Source organism: Filicampus tigris, chromosome 2 (genome assembly GCF_054856515.1).
Source record: "Filicampus tigris isolate MCC_2025a chromosome 2, RoL_Ftig_1.0, whole genome shotgun sequence".
In the NCBI taxonomy this organism is placed as follows: Eukaryota; Metazoa; Chordata; class Actinopteri; order Syngnathiformes; family Syngnathidae; genus Filicampus; species Filicampus tigris.
In genome coordinates this window covers 10,653,226-10,674,883 of record NC_141218.1, presented here as the reverse complement: position 1 = coordinate 10,674,883, position 21,658 = coordinate 10,653,226, and the positions used below count along the sequence as shown (strand labels likewise).

Sequence of the window (21,658 nt, the reverse complement as noted above, 5' to 3'; positions counted from 1 at the left end):
TTGCCCTAATTAAGGGAGTATAACAGTTTTTACATAAAATTTACATTTAGCTCGACTGCTTTGACTTGGAAAGAAATGGATGTTGCTAATTAACTGAATTGTTTCCACTTTGCACCATTAAGTACCCTTCATGTCCTAGTAACCACGAAATTGGAGTTTTAAAAGCGCTTGAGCTTGCCAAATAGTGAGCCTTGACCAAAAGTCTTTATGTTGTAATTACGTGTTTAGAATCCACCAATATTCATGCATTCATTATATATAGACCCCTATACAGAAACTAGAAATTACATATAAACGCCGAGTCATGTCTAAGGGGTGAAATGAAATCAAACACAACCTGTCCACAAAAAAAGTAATCCCGGACACCTTGACAACATGACCCCCCCACCCCCCACTTTGTCACTGCCATAACAACTTTGTAATACGATTTCCGTTCATAATCACCACTTTGAAATCGCCTTTTTCACTGCTAAATGCCAAGTAAGTGAGCGTACAATTTCCAATCAAGCCATGTAAATATTTGAAATGGCACTGCTTTGTTTCCCTAAACTATCAACTCTAATTATTAAAACGATAAAGAGTAAACAGGAATCATATTGCTACGTGAAAGTCCACCATTAAATGCAAACATTAGCCAAAAATGATAAACCTATCATTGTCCACCCTGTCATCAAGCGCCTGTAAGGTCATGACCAATCTGCATTTCTAACTGTGAAGGGATGCCTAAGTATGCTGGTGGTGCTTTCTGAAGCGAACAAACAAAATAGAGCAGCTTTTTACAGAATTTATTGAGCAAAAAGAGCACACGAGCTTGAATGAAAACAAACAACAAAAAGCGACGTGACTAAAGGTCGACGTGGATAGAGCTACTGAAATAAACAAAAGAAAGTGGATGAAGTGTCACGGGAGTAGAAAAACCCCCCAAAGCAAAACAGGAGACAAAAAAGTGACGACTGGCAAGACAATACAAAGGTGAGAGGAGCAAAATGCAGCCTCAATGGCGACAGTCAAGAAAACAACAACAACTCTTCAACAAGCTCTTCCTCCTACCTCTTCGGCATCTAAATACTGTTGATAATCGGCAGCAGGTGTGATGCAGGAGACTCCGCCCACCGACACTCTCCAAGAAAACTGCAACAGAATGAATAAACAAACCAGAACATGGCGGCAATAAAACAGGATTGTGACGCTAACAGCATAACATCGACTGAAAACAATGAAAATTAAGTAAAAAAATAAATAAAATAAATAAACTTCTCGGGAGGAGGTTTCAAAGACACCTTATGGTAATCCTCAGCCATCACTTAGCCACATGATAAACTAATTTGTTTAATGCAGCAGAGTTATGATTTTAAAGCTGCTCAGGCAGCCTTCTAAGGGTTCTCCTTTAACCTCGTACCTTCAACAACTCCCTTTACTTTTCCAAAAGGGTTCTTCTGGGATGGAACAGGAAAAAAAAAGTCTCTTGAAGACATTCTTCTTTTCCCCTCCCCAAACCCTTCGTGATCCTTTTTTGCATATTTATTTATAGCCTGTTTCTCATTTGCAGCAATCCCATGTAAGAGAATTGTTGTGCAAGAGGCGTCGACAAATTACCCCAACACACAAATGCGCATCTATTTCCCAATTTTTGTCTCGTGTTGCTGAGGTTCTAAGAAGAAAATGCGAGTTCAAGCGCAAATGCCGACAAGCGCCGTTTAGACAAAATAAAGCCAAGCCGATTAAAAGACGTTCGATCTCGGCATCGTTCGATGTTGCATTTGCAAACACCTCCTATATAAAACTCATCGATAATCAATCTTGTGTCATCTCCTTTGAAGCCAATCACAAGCCCATACATACTGTACTTACATCATCACAAAATCATCACGTACGGTCATACCCGAAAAATAACAATACACTTATTAGGACCTGACCAATATGGATTTTTAGAAGCTGATGCCAATTCTGATATTCAACAGAATCTAATTCTGATAACCGATTAATTTAAAGGGAAGTCATCCCAAACATATTTTTTCAAGAATATGTTCTATGGAGGCACTAGTTGAAACAGGACATTCTGATTAATATTGTGTTTGTGGAATATGAGTTAGGCATCCATTTTGTCACTTCTGTCGACTGATGCCATCGAAGTTGCTCAGGGCTCAGCTAAAGACCAATCACAGCTCACTTGTTTTCTGAAGCTGAGCCATGACTGGTCGTTATCTGAGCCCTGAGCAACTTTGATTTTCAGTCGACAGAGGTGACTAAATGGCGGCCCTCTGAGATGGCTAAAAACGGGTGGATTTTGCTGCTTAACTCATATTCCACAAACGCAATATTCATCAGATGCCTTGCATCAATTAGTGAGATTGCATAAAACATATTATATATATATATATATATATATATATATATATATATATATATATATATATACATATATATATACATATATATATACATATATATATATATATATATACATATATATACACAAAAATGGCTTTTTTTTTGCTTATGTTAAAAGAGCTAATACTGGGCAATTAAATCAGCCGTTCGATTAATGGGTCAGGCCCTAATACATATTATAATTGCGTATGACTGTATGTTCCAATGATGTAACGTGCTGGACATGTATTTGCTCTTATTAGGCATTTTCTTTTGCGTAGTGTAAGCAGCCTTACATTCCAGAGGACGTTTTCAATTCATAGCAAATGGAAGCCCCTAGGAGTCAAGTGTTATCGTATTCGGTTTGGTAGGCGCAACAGCTCAAGAAGCGCAGTGTGTTAAATGCATATTTAAAACATGCTCATTGATGTCCGATTCACTGATGCCGCTTTGCCTGCAACGCTAAGAAGTCACTCTCAGATTTATGTCATGTAAGAGTTCTGATTTATCTCCAATTATGTCATGAAATATGGATGGATGCATAGATAGATGCGTTTGATGGATGGACGTATGGGTGTATTATATAAAATGCAGCATTGTGTTTGACTTGGTGTGGATAAAAGCTTGAGGAAGATTCACTTCCTGCAACTAGACATCTGAAAACAATTAAATGGTCCTTTAAGTATTGGACTACGAAGATCAATTCTATAATCCTAAACTCCTTTCCAATGTTAAGAGTTTTTTCATAGCATTGAGGTTCACAAAATCCTGCTAGAGTGGACTTCTTGAGTTGATAACAATTTGGGTTTTAAATTGGACTGGCAAATTGGTGCTGTTATTAAATCCAGCTTTTTATTTTATTTTAGGTGCTTTGAAACAGTAATCCATGCCTTGGTTACATCTCCGATGGATTACTGTAATGCACTTTATTTTGGAGTCAGCCAGTCCTCCCTCAAGCATCTCTAGTTGGTCCAAAATGCTGCTGCTCGCCTCCTAACTGGTGCTCGTAGAAGGAAGCACATAAATCCAATTCTGGTCTCCCTTGTACACTTTATAGCTCATTTTAAGATTATTTTAGTTGTCTTTAAATTTTTTTGGTCTTGCCCCACCTTACCTCTCTGAGGTCCTTCACCTCTTTTTACCTTCCTGGTGCCTCAGTCCCCGGACCAGACGCTACTGGGGGGTACCGAGGACTAAGTGGAGGCTCAGAGGGGATCGAGGTTTTTCTGTTGCGGGTCCCTTTCCATTAAACGGTAGGCAAGCTTTCGCTCTGTCTACACATTTTTATTATTTGGCGTTCGGCTCTGTGTTGTTTTATTGTTTGACTGTGTTTACTGTTTTTATGTTATGAATTCATTGTTTTAACTGTCTTTATTTTCATATGTCTGATTGTCGCTCTATGTTGTTTTTAAAGTGTTCTCTAAATGAATTTAATTGGGTTGAAAAGAAAAAAATCCAACAATCCAAGTTACATTAGGATCAAGTGAACAAGAAATCATGGGTACGTGTTTGCGTGAACATTATGTTTATTTTGATTTTTGGAGTTTGGATTCAGTTAATGTCCTTTTTTTTCACTATTCAATACTTATGGCCAGCCCCCACGTGTGAGCTATTTTTATAACTAACTTATGATATACTATCCGATATTAAGTGTTGAAAATGGCTTGCCATCTTTGAAAATGGCTTGCCATCTTTGATAATGCAATGTTAATGGCTCAGCAAATATTTCTTTTTTTTTTTTTTTTCCCCTGAAAAGTAACACTTTTGGAGACGCAAGTGTTCCACCTGATGCTAGTGATATTAATTTGGAATACCCTAAATGCAAATTATAAGCTAATACCTAGAAACAGAAATAATAATAAAAAAAAAAATTAGGACTCAATTTTCAACGAGTGGTGATTTGAACTCTTCATGGCACTAAAGTGCTCAAAGCTTGTTCGGCTATTTTGAGTGAGACATCTCAATCTGTGTGTGTGTGTGTGTGTGTGTGTGTGTGTGTGTGTGTGTGTGTGTGTGTGTGTGTGTGTGTGTGAGCATTTGTGCCGTATAGATTTATCACCTCTTAACTATATGACATTTCTGCAGAGAGGCCCGAAAAAAAACCATCACGGTCATGATATACAGACGGAGAGGGGGTGGGGTGATGGGGCGTCATTTGTCAGTGACGGGGTTTAAAAGTAAGCTTGTCTTTGTCTAGTTCAACACGTTTTATTTCTGTAACCGAGAAATCTGTTCAGGGGCCCTAACATTTCTTTTCCAACTGTCAGGGTGTCATTTGTCAGGGGAAAAAAAAAGATGCGAAAGAAGTGAAAGTGAATGCCCACCCCCAGTCCGTCTGTATGTTGTGAGGTTATTGCTGTAAACAGGCAAGGTGCGCATGTGTATGAGGCTCACACTCACACAGAGAAAAAAACAGTCAACTTTCCACCCCAACATGCTTTTCTATACGAGCTTTTGCAGTTGACGGTGCGAATTGTCGTTTGTTCGCCATTTCCAGTCAATCATTTGCCACTTCAAAACCATTTTTTAATCCACGTATGTGGTGGTTTGAGCACACAAAACACATTTGGAGCTCATCGCCAGTCTATTTTTTTTTTGTGCATATCACGAATAAAACCATCCGTCAGGCTAGTGATATTTATCAAAAAGGTTCTTGCATTTATTGAAAAATAAATCCTGAATTAGAAATGAATCGCGGCTTGAGCTCTTTCCCAGTCCCAAGGTGCCGCACTGCTAATTTCACAATTTTTATTGATATCGTCAACAAGAGAAAAGTTGGAAAACTTAAAACTTCTTTGCCAAAATTGATTTGATAATTGAGATTTCGCCAGTAGCAGTTGGGAGCACTTAATACTGTCTGGGTAATACAATTGAGAGATGAAGCTCCTATAATTCAAGTGGCAAAAAAAAATAGATTTTATTATTTCAAAGCAAACATGAGAAAGAAATGATTAAATAATTACTAGCGCCTTGACAGAAATACACATTTTTAAACAAATGAAGGCAACACAAACTGGTACTGCCAAATTGTATTTATATCATAATACTGCTGTAATCATAGTAATTTCCTAATAGTGGGCAGTCCATCAGTACTGACGGAAGGTCCATCGCTGATGGACTGATAACTGACGGAAACTTTGAAACACTGATGGAATAATATAGCATAATATAATAAATATAATAATAATAATATAATATCTGATACAAGCCCGAACCATCACTAACCCGAAAAGCAAAGATGACCTATGGCAAATTATGTTTTGCGGCACACAACGCGTTGGTACGGAAGCGAGGAACTGCCACTGTGGAGTAAACATTTTCGACTAGCAAAGTCGTTCAAACGTATTTGCAATTACGTCTGAACGTACCTATAGGCTAAATGTTAAAAACATCGCATTTTTTCCCATAATGCCACGGGGTGTTGACTTGTGCATGCACATACCGAATGAATAAAATTGTGAGCTGTTACCCTTGTAAACAGTTTTTACTGATGGTCATAAAATAGCGGTGACAAACTGTCATTTAGCGACGACGGTAGCGCGGTTAAAATAACGATGACAGAGCGACAGATTGACGATTTACGGGCTGGCGAAAGTCACTCACGCGCTCACCACTATCTATAAAATTATTTGATTTGCATTGATCTCAATGTATGAGGTCATGTCTTTAATCCCATGTCTGTTTTCATAACAATTTACTAATATCAGCTTCAAATAAAGTTTGGTTAATTTAAAAAAATATACATCTTATCTATAACAATTTGCAATGAATTAAGTTGTATCATTTTTAATACGCGCTTTAGATTTATGGACTAAATAAACCCCATCCTAAACTAATTAGTCCTCCCTTAGCTTTGGGCCAGTTGAAAGCTGTGATATGATCATGAATATTTAGGCTGAAATGTTCAAAGAATAAACAATTCCTATGATATTTAGTAGTGCACATGGTAGCTAGTTAGGATTATGAGGGGGCTCCTTCGAAACAATTCTCCTGTAAATGTGAGTACCCCAGCTCTACTGTAACTTTAGACATTTGCTTGAGTCAAAATCGGAAGTCGATCCCACCTGTACTTTCTCTGTTTTTCTCTTTCCTTCTTGGCTCTTCCGTTTTTGGTTTTCCCCCGGTGTGTTTCTGCCAGCAGCCTGGGCGGGGACGCCATCAAGCCATTAGCGAGCCCCGGTGCTGATAATGAAAGCAGGGAGGTGGTCGGGCCTTGGGTGGCACACGCCGAAGGAAGGCTACTTTAGGGTAATTACCTGGCGATGGCGGCGACAAGCGAAAAGTTGCTTGGCTTTCCTGTGGGGTGATAACGTTTACCCTGGAATCCAGCAAGACGCTTTTCACTCACCTCATCTATACAATCATGGCAAATTGGAAATTGGAATTGTCCTCCACCCAAATTATTGACATTACGAGGAATTCGTGTGAAAGTCGATTGCCTTAAACCACTATAGTTTTTGTTTCACTTGGTGACATTTGTGAAGTAGCATACACTATACGCAAGCAAATATGCTACCTATACTGTATGGCGCAGTGTTGAACAACCTTTACTGAGCCAAGGTACACTTTACATGAGAAAAAAAACAGGGCACACCACCAAACAAAAACGTCACAAAAAGTGGACAATCAGGTTGATTATGTAATTTCGACCATCTGGGACAAAATCAACTCTAAAGCGCCTTTGGTGTGCTCATTAGAATCACTCAGTCATGATGAAAATATAGCAGGGAAAGGAAACTCTGAGGTCCTATTAGAAGTGGCCAAACATTTGCACACATACCAGTAAAGTAAGTCTCTTAAAATGTGAATCCTACACCTTATGCTGTTTGATAACACAAATCATTTTGATAATGAATACTGTATATCCATTTTTTTTATTGTATATTCTTTTTTCATATACATACACGTAGGCTACATATATACATACATACATATGCACACACGCCCCCCACACACACACACATATGTTGCAGGCATCCTGTTCAAAATGAGTAAATATTTGTGAAAAATATATCAGTTTGAGTAATGAATGTCCTAAAATGTCTTTGTTGTGTATTCAGTTGAACGTAGCTTGAAAGGATTTTCAAAATCATGATATTCTGTTTCTACTCACGTTTTGCACCACGTCCCAACTTAATTGGAACTGAGGTTTCTACGTTGCAGGCATATAGATAGAACAAATGCATTGTTTGTAGTAAATGAGTCCTTTTTGGCCCAATTAAGTGAAATTTCCATATCATACGTGATGATCTTTCTTGGCACAGTCGTTGGGAATGGCCGCTTTGCCGTATTTTTGGCTCAGGTGGAGACTTTGAAGAGCCCATGAGGTCAGGTTTGAAATGGCGGACGAGCACACGGCGGCGAGCTTCCTCTCCTCGCTCCTGTAAATCCATTTTCCACACAACACATTTTAAATCAAAGCGGCGTCACCATAACACGCCTTAGGAAACATTAAGCCATAGTGTGCCACTTTCATGTGTGATAGCATGGCCCCCGTGTCTGCTTTGATGTGCTCACTTTTTTTTTTTTTTTTAATACTTTATTAATAACACCACACCCGACTCTCCTAACATCACCACATCAGATTCTGCTGCTCCTTTTTTTTCGTCTTCCGGAACTGGCTCCCTGCTTCCATAATCCCGCCCCGGCCTGTGAGGCGGCTCTTGGAATTGGTCTGTTTGTCTATGGGAGGGGGGATTATTATAGATAAGAGCAGGGAGGGGGGGGGGTCTCCTGGGGGGGGGGGAGAGGGTGCAAAAGGCCAATCAGGGGGCGGTGAGAGGCGAGTGCTGCTTCGCTATTGGTTGCCGTGGAGATCAGACACGTCTTCATCTTCTCCAGCAGCCCTCCTCGCTGACTTTTATTTCCTGGAAAGGGGATCGAAAAATCGTTCTCAGTTTTGGCACAAAACAAAAATGAAAAACACAATCGATGCTCAATATTTGCTCTGATGTTCGACATCATGATCACGTCAGTGCAATGCTGACAATTTTGGAGCTTTTTATTTGTGCATTCTTTCCCCTGACTCTGGCATGTAGAAGTATGGAAGCGCTCTTTCGGTTGTGATGATTTCTGCAAAACACTTTCTCGAGTCATTCACTTGCAAACTGTGGTTCTACTTTCTGGCGGAAAATAATATATTCATGCGCTACTTCCTCTCAAAAGGTGCTCCGTTCTGTCAAAATGACTATTTTTTTTTTTCACATCTCTGAATGCGAGGCCTTTATTATGAGTTTTGGGGTGTGTGGGGCAAATATAGTTGTCTAAAAAAAATATGTCTGTTTATTTGCCATGATGTTGGCATGAGGCACTTTTTCTGGCTCCTCCCCTCAAGTAATCCACCGTCTATGTGATCTGCAGATCCGTCCGAGGCCATCGCAGCTCAGAGGCCGGAGGTTTTTGGGCTTCAAAGGGCCTCCTGCCCACTTCCTGCCATCCGGAGTTCCGCTCCCTTGGACGGAGGTTGCGTTTGCCTTCCGCCGCCTCCGCCTGCTGTTGCCCTTCCAGCAGCAGGTTAAGGACACGCAGTGAGTGGAGCTCTTGGCCGTGTGATCTCCTTGAGTGCCCTCCCCAGACACCCACACTGGGAAAAGACACCTCCCATGGAAGCATTTGATGTGAAAATCTGCTTCGGATTGAACTACGGCATTAGAATGCACATACTTCAACATCCAGTGCAGGTGAAACACGTCAAAGACATTAATGAGTTTGTCTGATTTTAGTGTGATGTGATGTTACATCATCTTTAAAACCTATGAGAATAGATTGTTTAGAATACGGATATTCAATGCTATTTTTCTTTTCGGACCGAAACCAATGTGAGTGATCACTCTTAACTCATTCACTGCCATTGACGGATTTATTTTTCTTTTCACAGTCCAGCCATTCAATCCCAGGAATGTATTTATATATTTTTTTCCAATTTTCTTTCAAACGTTAGAGTAAAAGAGGGTCTGAAAATGTCTGGCAGTGAATGAGTTAACTACTCACCGATACAGACTACTGGCACCCCAAATGCTTTTTGACGCATACGTTTTCAATTAACACAATGGCAGATAACAGTGAAAAACTTTCTAACACATGATGATTGCCAATGTTACCGATACACGGGAGTGGTACTCGCCCATTTGGTTTGAATTAAGCTATGGAGGCTGTCACATTAAATGTTCCAGGCTGATTGCGGCGCATGTAGTTATGATCCACGATATTATCAAATCAAATCAAATTTATTTATATAGCACTTTTCGTACAAAAAGAATGCAACTCAAAGTGCTGTCCAGTAAAAATGTCCAAAACACAACATAAAAAGGAAGACCCGCAAACAACCCTCCCTCCCAACAAACCCAAAGATATAAATCCACCAGTACATCAGTACTCGCACCTACACACACACACACACACACCCCGCATATACACACAAAGCACACAACCTGATAAACTTTGTTCAAAAAGATATGACAAGGCACAGAGGAACCATATGAGAAAAGGGTGCCCAAAGGGGGCTCATTCATGCTGAGGGGATTGACAGCCCACGTCATTAGCTACGCGTGTGCAATCCGATGATCGCCAATGCCACGGCCATATCAAACAGTCATCATTTTGAAGAGCTCCAACTCCTATGCGTTATTCAAAGAAAATATAACGAAATTCATTAGTCTAATAGCTTAATTTTCCAAGTCATTAGTTCTCATACTTTGGACACCAATTACCACCACAAAATATACCCTCCAATGAACAACATCATGACCAACATTAAAATACAGTAGCGTAGTAGGCCAAAGTGTTTATCAAAAGTATATTTGATATGATTGTAACACACTGTAACAATCTTGAGAATCAACTCCGTGCTTACATTAAAAATGACTTTTTGATTCAATTAAAAATGTATTGAACGTAAAAGGCCAAATTATACAAAAATACTGATGAATTGTGATTAAAGTTGGATACCACTCTTTTGTAATTTCAATGTAATGTACTAGAAAAAGTACAACATGTTGTATGGATTTAAAGAAGCTTCATTTGACAATATTTGTGTTTCGTGGTACCGTATATATGTTCAAATACTTATTGGTGTTAAAATCAATGATTCTTCCAAGTACCACTAGAGGGAGCCCGTATACCATGAGTGGTTCTCGTAACACTACTCGTACCACTAGTAAATAACCGAGTAGTTATTCAGTTCTTGAGTACTTTTTTTCACAGAGTACTTAATCTTAAAGACGGGAGTCAACTCCCCAATTTTTTTTACATGAATATTTTTTACGTCTAAACACTGTATTCTGATTAATATTGCATTCGTGGAATATGAATTAAGCAGCCAAATACACCCATTTTTATCCATCTCAGGGGGCGGCCATTTTGCCACTTGCTGTTGACCGAAAATAACATCACAGTTGCTCAGGGCTCATGTAATGAGTAACCACGGGTGGATTATAGACAATTTTTGAGTTGACTTCCCATTTAAAGTTTTTAGGACAACTTTTCACTTTTACTTGAGTCCCACTGTGTCATTCTAAACTCTTATACTTGTGTGAAATGTTACTTACTTTTTATTCATTTTACATTACCCACCCTTGATTATTGTCCGCCACAGAAATGGCAGAATTTCTGCTAGATTTTTTTTGCCCTGCATCAAATTAGTTTGTCTGGGTGTACCTAATGATGTGTCCTTTGAATGTATATAACAGCCTCTCATTCCCTAATGACACGTCACGCATTTTGAAATCTGTTATGGGCTGCTACAAAGATAACGTCCATATTAATCAATTGAAGAATTTTTTTTTTAAATCTGTTGACTAAACCCAGACATTCCCCCCTCCCCACTCAACCTAACCCCCCCCCGCCACCCCCCACACCCCAACTCCATCCCCCCCATCCAGTATATTAGCAGATCTCAGTATGTCCGCCCCTCTTGTGAACAGGGATGAGAAGGAGCTGGAGGGAGAGGAAATAAAGGTCTGACGAGTCTTGGCAAGGAGAGGATGGAGGCTGAGACAGATGGCATGAAGTCTGCGGCACTCTGGCGTGGCTCGCCTGGTGCTAAAATCCTCCTCTCTCACATTCCAACAAATCCAACCAGGAGGCTGGGGAGTCTGTCACACCACTCCGATGGATCCACACGGTCCCCCATTCCCCTTCCCCTTCCACCACCCCACCTATGTCCCCACTTTTTAGTTTACCCCGACTTCTGTGTGTGTGTGTGGGGGGGGGGGGGGGTTTGGGGGTGTGCATGAACACGTATAGAGATAGGATCCAGCAGGGATTGGAGATCTGCAGGGACTCATGTCACCCCCCTAATGGGAAAAGGGGGAGCTTAGTTGAGCGCGATGACCTTTAGCATTTTGGAAAAACTGGAATGAATCATGGAGGGGACAATTCCATGTATATCAGTCCAGGGAAGGAAGGCATAAGAAGCTTTTTCATTTCTTTTTTTTTTTGTTTTTTTTTGTTTTTTTTGCTTGGACAATCTCAATCCTAACAAACCCGAGCCATTTTCCAAGACTCCCCGTGGGCCTCGAAATCCAAAGTGGACAGTAAGTGTAACTGTGATTACACTTCATAGCACAAAACCAACAACTGGATCACGAGCTCGGCGTGACATCTCCAAATATCACACTCGTTTTTTTTTTCTTATTTTAATTTTTTTTTTCAAAGTGCTTCCTCCAATAAGAACAATCTCATTTGTTTTAGACTCGCGTCTCTCCCTCTCCCTTTCTCCATCTCACTCCCCACGCCGTCTTTCCGCTGCCCGCCTTCTGTTTGTTCTAATGAATGACTTTGGAAATGAGGTGCCGCTGTGAGGAGGTCACATGGGGCCTCAGCATCACATTACTGTTAATGATAATAAAAAGAACAATCTGTGCTAAAGCTTTGGGATATTTTTTTTTTTTTGTCTTTCCCTCTTCACATCACATATGGAAGGAATATTTTTATCCGAATTGATGTTGACGCAATTAAAATGCACCATAAATATGATGTTGCCGTAGTTTTTTCGTTTTATTTTTTGCGCGAAAAGGCTGCTGTGATGAAAGGTTTACAGCAGTGTGCCATCTGGGTTGCAAAATACCCCACCGAGCAGCACATCAGGCACCCGGGAGAACACAATACAACAACATACATAGTATATACCCCGTGGTAACGTTTTAAGTGCATACCAAGAACATGGGTGGAAGTTTTGTGACATGTTGACGGGTCTTTAAGACAAGCTTCGTATATGAAGAAGTGGTTATATTGATATTTCACAATCTTTAATAGCCTCCTTCATATTGACCTCATACTGTTGCTTAGAGCTCAATAATTAATTGTACTTAATCGAATTTTCAAATCGCTTTTTGGTGGAAAAAAACCCCAAACTGCTTCATTTCAGTTGTTTTTTTAGTCTTTATTGTTTATAGAGGTTATATGTTATTTATGTGTATATTTCTTTCTTTATATGGTGTCTTGATAACGTCGGTACTCAAGAAGTGAAATCCACATCATTGTTTTATGAAAAGACAAAGTGATAAAGCCACCGATTTGTTTGCGATTTTGTTATAATCTGAGTCAGGGGTCACCAACTCCGGTCCTCAAGGGCACCTGTCCTGCAGGTTTCTCGCTGCTGTAACACACCTGTTAAAATGATCAGAGCCTGATAACGATCCTGATCTTTTTAACAGTTGTGGTACAGCAGGGAGAGATGGAAAACCTGCAGGACAGGTGCCCTCGAGGACCGGAGTTGGTGGCCCCTGATCTGACATTATGACATTGTGACTTTCTATATGTTTACGCCACACTTGTTTGGTAGACTTTTGCAACGTTGTCATAGTGAACCCTTAAAAGACTGTAAGTCAACGTGTTTAGAAAGTGACCAACTCTAATTGAAATAGATCATTATCCTTTCATATCAATTCATTGTTCATTTGCCTTTATTTTAGCGTAAACCTATCCTATAAGACCAACACATCTACGGTGTTCGACATTTACAGTGGCCCGATGGTCCCGGGGCCACCACGCGAATGTGTCGGGCTAACTGAAGTTCACTGATGCTGGCCGGACCAGGCCACCAAAAAATGAGCCCACACGCTTCACTATTTCATACACAGGCAGGGCTACATATATATTTATAAATGTTGTTAAATATTGTTTTAAATCACAGTCTCTATATCTGGGGAGTGGATAGTGTGCATATTTTTTTAACCACCTGTCTTGACGCAGCGTATTTGGGTGCATTTTGGCCGCTGAGACTACATGTTTCACTAGTTCATCCAGGGCTAGGCCTACAAAGAATATATAATTTTGAATATTGTTAAATATTGTTTTAAATCAGGTCTAGTGCCGGTTCCTGTCAGGCCACCACCCCAAAAAGCTTATTGTGCGGCCCTGATCTATGCATAATGAATCCGAATTGAATCTCGTTGCTTATTGTGATACAGATTAATTTATTGCTTGTGTGTATAAAAAAAAAATACATGAGAAGAGGACCTCCAAAAAAATATTTGCATATTAAATCACAGCCGCAATATTGAGGAGGAAAAAAAAAATCACAATTTGATTATTTTCCCAAATTGTCATCTTTTACCCGACTTGCTCAGATCTATTCTGACATTCACAAGTAGTTTATTAGAGAAAGATCCATTCTTCTGGCCGTCCTTTCCTACATGGCAGGGCGGCGCGGCATCCCCACTGTCACCCTGCGGGACGGGCGAGAGTCAATTTGGACGGCGCGGCTTGTTTGTCGATGCTTCTGGCAGCGTCCGCACCTTCCTGGCCCGGACGAACGGGCCAGGAGACGGGCAGGCCGCTCATTTGGTTCATTGATCGGGCGCCAGGCTGCCGTCAGCCGTCGCCAAAGTTAAAGGTCAGCTCAGGGCGATCTTGTTTGCTCATCCTGTAAAGAGACTGAGTGGTGTTACAGAGATATAATTAGGCTAATCCAGTCTTCGTCAACTTTTATTGAGCCGAGGCACATGTTTTGCATCAGAAAAATCTCCTTTGCACAAAATGAGTTTGTCTGAATTTACTAACAAATTTTATTTACCGGTACTGATGGGGAAATGTTCACCTGTTTAATTGAACATTTTGCTATTACTCAGTTATATGAACGGTAACAGATGGATGCGCACGTTAATAGTACCTTCTGCCATTTTGTAGAAGAGCAGATTTGTTTCAGCCTGTCACTTTGCTGGCATACATACAGTATAGAAACAAATTACCGGTAATCATTTTCAGAGCAATTAAGTGAAATTGAGAATAAATCCAGTCAGCCCACCAAAAACATTTTTAATGTAAAAATATAACACTGTGCTGTACTGCATTAAAACATAAAACTTAAAAGGCGAATGTAAGGAGTATTTTTATGACGTGTAATTACTGTATGTTGGGATGTTGGGTTATAATAGTTTGGGATTTTTCATTATCGTTGCTTTTTATTTCATTTTAACTCTTGTCTGTTTAAATTCAGTTCGTTTTTATTAGTTTTTAGAGCAAGCTTAATCATTTTTACTAGTGTTTATTTTTTCCAAAAATGCTGGTTTATATTTTTATTAGTTTTAGTATTTTTTTGAAATACAGTGGTACCTCTACTTACGAAATTAATTGGTTCTGGAAGAAATTTCTTAAGTAGGAAATTTTGTAAGTAGAGATGTGTTTTCCACGTAAATGCCCTAATACGTTCCAAGCCCCCCAATATTCAGACGTTAATGTTTTATAAAGCATAAAAATGCCTCAAAACATGTAACAAATACATGTTACAATTAGATTATTGCACAAGAAATGAGAGTTGTGCATAATGAAAAAAACAAAGAATAGAGTAAAGAATAAAAATGATGGTCGTTTACCTTTTAATTGCTGTCCTCATCGCTTTTTGCCCTCTTTGGTTCATGTTCTCTCTCAGAAGTGGTTTTTGCTTGGCGTTTTGTAAAAACAACTGATTTAATAACGTGGCGACTGTCGATACATTACGGTCATATTCGTTGGCGAGATCAACCAAACGCATCACTTTTTCATATTTCTATTATCTCTTGCTTTGTTTGTATGGACCAAATTAAAAAAAAATCTTTTTTTTCTTTTCCTCATTTCTAATTCACATAAAACTATCGGAACACCTCATGACCCGAGGGGCGAATGACGAGGACGCTGCATAGACATATCTGTCACATATATATCTATCTGCCTGTCTATCTACACGCATAGACACATACGGTAGATGTCCCTCTTAGCCAATGGGATGCCAGGAAGATGCTAGGTAATAGCCAATGGCAAAGCAGCTATGAGTATGTTAACTGAGAAAATCTGGAGCTGCGATTAGCAGCCCATACTGCGAGTCGCAGCCCATACTTTTACCTTTCGTATCCTGAAATGTCTTTCTTAACAAGAGGCAATATTTTCCCGCTGATGCGTTTCGTAACTTGAACATTTCGTATGAAGAGACGTTTGTAAGTAGAGGTACCACTGTATATGAATTATTTGTTGAGTGCGAGATAACCAAAAAGGTCATTAAGTATTGTGCAATAAAGTAAACTACATTTCTAAAACAACTGATCTTTCTTCTGGAGCTACAGATGTACAGCAATAGCAAAATAAATTTAAAATGAAACTCTAAAGCTCATGTATGATATTAATTGACAAAGACAAAAACAAAGGACAATCGAGTTGTCCGCGGCGGCGGGGTGGTGTCGTCCGATTGAACATGTAGAATTGGGTCGGGCTGTCGGGACAAATGATAACTGCGATTGGCTGTTAGCTAATGAGTTAGTGCACTGGACACGAACGTGAAGTGACGAATGCGGACAAACGGTGAAGATTTTCCTCAAGAACTAAATCAACTTCGCTTATTTTTCACATCTCCTCTATGGACATAATGGCTGGCTGGACAGAAGAACGCGAAAAAAAAAAGAAGACCGCTGTTATCCGACATTACCGTCATTACCAGTAGGATTTATTTTTTGACTTGAGTATATTTTCATACATAAACCATTCGCAAGTGTTTGGTAAATATACAGATATACTAAGTCCGATGGCATGGACGGGGGGGATACTACTTCTCAGGCATGCACAGAAGGTCCTTTGGAGTGTCTCAGTCAGCTTTGGCAGTGTGTTCTTCTGTCATTTTCCGGTCCGACGTTCTAGGACTTCTAGGCCAATGCGACCGACGTCGGATTGGTGTGTAGAGGCATTAAACCTACCCGAAATTGTTGACATGAGCGACGCAGGCCAGTGAAGCTTTTGGGTCCATTTCAGCGCTTGATTCTCGGTTTTGCTTTTCAATGTGTGTTGATTACATTGCAAATTTTGCCTCGCAAACTGCGATGCAAAACCACTTATTTAGCCTTTGGAAAACCACGACACCTTGTTGGCCAGACATTTCACTGCTCCACAGAGCCTTCTAGTCTGATGACAGTGGCAGAAGTTGGAAGTCATCTGTAAATTGCATGATTAAAAGGCGAGATGCCAAAAATGTGACTAGTGGTTAGTCGATTAATCGGTTCAACTCCTAATTAAATCATGCACAAGTTTAGTGGAGGTGAACCTTCTTTGATGAAATGGATTCCCTTCCCATGCATTCATCTAATGCAAATGGTCCTGTGTTGGTCTGTGAAAGCCCCTCGCTTCCCCCGTCGAAACACTTTGGGCCACTTGCACTCGATTCATCCCATGGGTCTATATGTCAAACTTCCTCCTATTTTTGGCATCACGCCTGTTATAATTGCTGTTGCTTTTCAGAGATATTACCGTCCCCTGGCAAATTAAAAGCGCCATCCCGCTACTTTTCTCGCGAAGGAAATTGCTTAATAAATGAGCAGGCCCCCGCTTTGCGCTGATGATCACAATTGCAGCAAAATTGCTCACCTAGGGGATGAAGCGCCACATTGTGCTCATCACCGCTTCACGTGCCGCACAATAACACGGCCAGGTTATAAAAGGGGGGATAATTGTCATCCCTGACAGGAATTCTCACTTGACTGGTAGGGTGTTGGGTGGGGGCGCCAACTATCGAGAGGGTCACACCACACAGGGTCCATAAGATGATTGTTCGTTCACACACGAACACGCCAAATCAGGAACGTCACACACGGATATGATTGTCTCCTGCCGCTGTCAGGTTGCGTTTTTTTGGGGTGTTTTTTATATCCAGCCATGGAGACCTCATCCTGGGAAATTGAGCAATTTCTGATTGAAAACAGTGTTGGTAATTAGAGCACTTATTATTTGTAACCACTTGGCATTGCATTAGTATGCAAAGCTGGCAGTCAGCTTATCTTGGGGAAAACGTTTGTTTCCTTAATTGCCCTCTTAGGACAAAAGTGAAGGGGTGGGGGTTGAGGGAGGGGAGGATGCTGCAGGAAGAATGGTGCGTTCAGGGGAACACGGGGGTTAAACTGCGGTAATAGGCGGCACACGCATGGACACACACGCGGGCACGCATATGAGCAAACACACTTGCAAGGGTACAAAAGGCACAACATTCCACAACACACCCATACACGCGCACACGCACAAATCAGTCCCGACACAAGAGGAGTTCGAATGAGACTTGTCCAAATGACTATTCAGCAGTGTCTGCTTTTAATGACCCTGCCTTGCACTTGAAATGAAGAATTCATCATGCAATGATGCAATTCGTGGACTTTTCAGGCTTGCGAAGCAGAAAAAAATAGAATAATAAAAAATGACCTTTCTTGAAGTTCAACAAACTTTTCTTACTTTTTCCTCATATCCCTTTAAATGCTCTTAAATATGTTTGTTTTAGGGCCGGACAATTTTCAAAAAGACGTGCAAAAAAATAGTACGAAATTGGTTGTTTCGAGCCTTGTCCCGAAGAGAAATTTTGAACACATTCATAGTGTGTTTGTGACAAGAAATAGCGTTTGAGTTAAGTAATAACTGTCTGGAAACAGCTTTGTAATCTTATTTCAAACTTTCACAAACCCTGACAAATACCCCAAACTTGGTACATTGGCAATCGTTCGTCGCTCAGTGAGATACCCGCTTTTGGCTTAGGCTAAAATCAAGGAAAATGATAAAAAAAAAACCTGCGCCCTTGCTTGGTCTGCCCCTTTTTTAAAAACGTGTCACCCTCCGTCCTCCACCCCAAAAATGGGCATCCATCCGGGACGAAGGGACGGACCGTTCCGCCCACAGGACAGATTGCCCAGCTCTGTATTGCATTTCATACACAAGGTAACGCAATGTGCTTCACATAGTTTAAAGTAAATTTACAAACAAAAGAGTTAAATATATTAAAAGTAAAGTAAAGCAATAAAATGAGTTTCCTAAAAGAATGGAGAAGTGAAAAAGGAGAGTGCTGGTGGTGGTATGTATGGTGAGCAGAGAGCCAAGATAGGGCGGGGCCTTGCTAATAAAGTTGCAGTGAATGATGCATGTATCTTAATGACAACATTTTGACAATGTGGAAAGTGTGTATTTGGTGCTCCCTTTTCATTGACTGTGGCGACCAGTCCTGGGTGCAATCCACCTTTTGCCCAGAGTCAGCTAAGCTAGTCTCCAGATCTCCACATTTCTGAACAGCATAAGCGCTTCAGATTTTAAGGCTGCTACATTGGTAGCATGACTTATTTGCAGTGGACCAAAACACAAAGGGCTCTATTTCCGTAGATGGCGCATATGCCGGCAGATCCTTATTTTTGTATCAGCTGAAGGCCCGCTCCTCGTCTTTGCCAATTCAGCAGACCGATGTCTGCCGAGCAGGGCGATGTGCCTAGTGGATTGACAAGTTGTTGACAGAAAGTCGTTCTAAGTTTTATGCCTGCTAAGACCACGTCAAAGTAGCCGGCGCAGGGTAGACAGCTGTTCTAACACGGCATATTTCATTCATAAATAGGTGAACAGCTGGCGTCAAACTCTCTGAATCACTGCCAAGATGTTTGTAATGTTTTTTTTTTTAAATCATCTCACTGGACAGCACAGATATGGGGAGAGGGTACACGAACGGGTGGTGGTGGTGGTGGTGTGGGTGGCCATTTCACAGCAAAAATGTGCTTCCGCCATGTCTACACTGCAGTAAGAAATTAGCGCGCCACATTTAAAGGGAGTGAAAGAAGCCACTCTGATTGGCTAAGCTTGCTGTTAACTGTGACCACTCCCACAACGGTTCAGCCCTCCCTCTGGCCTGCGCTTGTGTGCAACATTACCAACTTTAGGTCTAACCCACGTGCAGAGTTACACCGTGAAGGATTTCCTCCGAATTTTACGAGATATAAACACGCAACTTGTATTTTTTGGGGGGCTAAAAAAGCCATTTAAGTTGGAACAGCTTTAAAATATACGGCAAATCGTTGACATTTATGGCAACAACTTTAGTTGGCACAACAAAGCTCGCAAGCTGTTAGCTCCGAAAAAAGTGTGAGTTGCTTTTACTTTAAGTTGGGGCGCCCAAACGACGGACAACAGTTCTGTGAACTCGTATTTCCTCATTGTGACATATTTTTCCATGATATTTAGTTGAAATGCGCAACTTGAAATTTTACCAAAGTTAAATTAAATTAAAACCTTTTTTTTTACAGTGTGGTTATGAGCCTTTTGTCCAGTTGTCAGCAAACGAGGGAGAGGCTTTTTTTTCTTCTGGAGCTGGATCTTCCACCATAGTTTCAGCAAAGCTTCTGCAAACCGGTGATTTTTTTCCCCTGAAATTTCATAGCTATAAATGACAATTCATGGTAAAATCCATATTGTACAACCTTTTATAGGTCAAACTTAAAAACAAAACATGAAATTATCGCTAAAACCCAATGTGCCAGATAAAAGAGTAAAGACAAATGTGAAATGAGTGTCAAAAATATGTTTAGGGACACATAAAGCCGTCTGTGATTAAAATTAGCTGTTGACCATGCGGTGTAATTTACACCAGTGTAAGATTGATCGTTCTTCTTGGGTGTGGTGGTTCCTTAAAAATTAAATTAGACTTTTGAGACAATTTATTTTCCCAGGTTATTTCATTAAAGCAGTAACAGCTTTGACCTGACAGTTTTAACAAATACTTTTACTTTACTTTCTTTTTTTTTTTTACTACTCCTTTACAATTACTTTTTTTTTTTTTTTGTAGTTGCAAACTCCATCTTTAAGAACTACAGAAATTAGGATTTTCATTAATTTCGTTATATGGTTGCTTAGCATCACCTTTGTTGCAGTTAATGGACTCATTTCAAAATCCAAACTGGAGCCTGATGAAGATGAAAACGCACCCATGTGTTATCTCTCTTTTACCCCCCAATAAATTAAGATTTGGCTTTGAAAAACGCAATTAGTTATGTATTTTTATTTATTTATTCGCCCAGATGACTCAGGAGGCTCATGTGCACTTTGAAGTAGTTGTGGAATTATTTTGATTCTCCCTGTATTTTTGGACAGGAGAGAGTAGCTCATCTCCGAGGACAGGTAGAAAAAGCACCCGGGGGGATATTGGAGAATTCAGGCTTTTTAGAATATACAAAGACAATTTTTTAAACCCATCTGTGCGTATGAAATATGAAACTAGTCTGCTGCACACATTCAGTCACACTTCCACGGAGGATGGCTGTTAACAAGCAAATTTCCTGTTAGTTACCCATCTCGTTTTCACACTTTGACAAAGACAAAACAAACTTCTGCAATAGTGTGATGATGCTTTATTGTCTTATTTTCCTCTGTTGGCTTGTGGAACTTCCCATTAGAGACAATTAGCCCTCGGCCCAGTTTGTGACCCGCTGAGGTGAGAGGAAGCCTGATGTTATTTTTTAATGTGTCTATCTCGTGGCAAACTCTTAATGGGAAACGAGAACGTGTGATGACCCGGCGACATCTTCTCCCGTTTGAAGAGATTACGCCCGCGTGTTGAAATGAATCTTTCAAAGTGCTCACAATCTCCAACACTCATTTGCAACGCACAATCAAAGTCAGGAGATAATGTGCAATTGTTTAAAAAACAAAAAACAATATTTGGGACACCCTCCAAGGTTTAATGGTGCCGCGTTTTTTTTCTATTTTTTTTTTTTAAACATAATTAAACTTGCATGGACCAGCCTGCGGGCATTTATGTGCTATTTATGCCAGTGTTTCAAGATAACAATTGAAGTTTGTATTGAAGTCTTAATAGAGTGAAACAGCTTGTCACCTAGAGTTCTACATGTGTAATTATGAATATTATATTAAAGACTCGAATGATAAGAATAAACAGCATTCAGTTTTCAAATAATGCAAGCAACGATTGAACGAAATGATGGATAGAGTACACACTAAACGTGGAATTATAATTATAATGCTAATAGATGCGTGTAAGGACATGATTAGCTGCATAAAAAAGTACTCAAAGAAG

At 40.2% G+C, this 21,658-nt stretch overlaps 1 protein-coding gene and 1 long non-coding RNA gene across 11 annotated transcripts in view; one reads left to right on the top strand and one right to left on the bottom strand.

Moving 5' to 3' along the window:
- Window positions 1–12,237, top strand: part of LOC147151349 (uncharacterized) — a 112,099-nt gene extending 99,862 nt beyond the window's left edge. For 7 of the 10 annotated variants that reach the window (XR_015083315.1, XR_015083320.1, XR_015083317.1 and 4 more), the window contains 2 exons: window positions 8,731–9,050; window positions 11,292–12,237. Coding sequence is in view for 1 of the 10 variants with exons in the window: in XM_086017845.1 (XP_085873971.1) it covers window positions 8,731–8,897; window positions 11,292–11,331 (207 nt within the window). In the remaining 9 variants the exon portion in view is untranslated. Of the gene's footprint in view, window positions 1–7,062; window positions 7,158–8,730; window positions 9,051–11,249 lie in introns of those variants that run through there. The other 3 variants (XR_015083326.1, XR_015083323.1, XM_086017845.1) reach the window with 3 other exon arrangements.
- LOC147151348 (uncharacterized) overlaps window positions 7,323–21,658 on the bottom strand; it is a 42,385-nt gene continuing 28,049 nt past the window's right edge. Inside the window, exon 4 of the long non-coding RNA XR_015083330.1 lies at window positions 7,323–8,237. This is a non-coding gene — a long non-coding RNA (uncharacterized LOC147151348). The remainder of the gene's footprint in view (window positions 8,238–21,658) is intronic.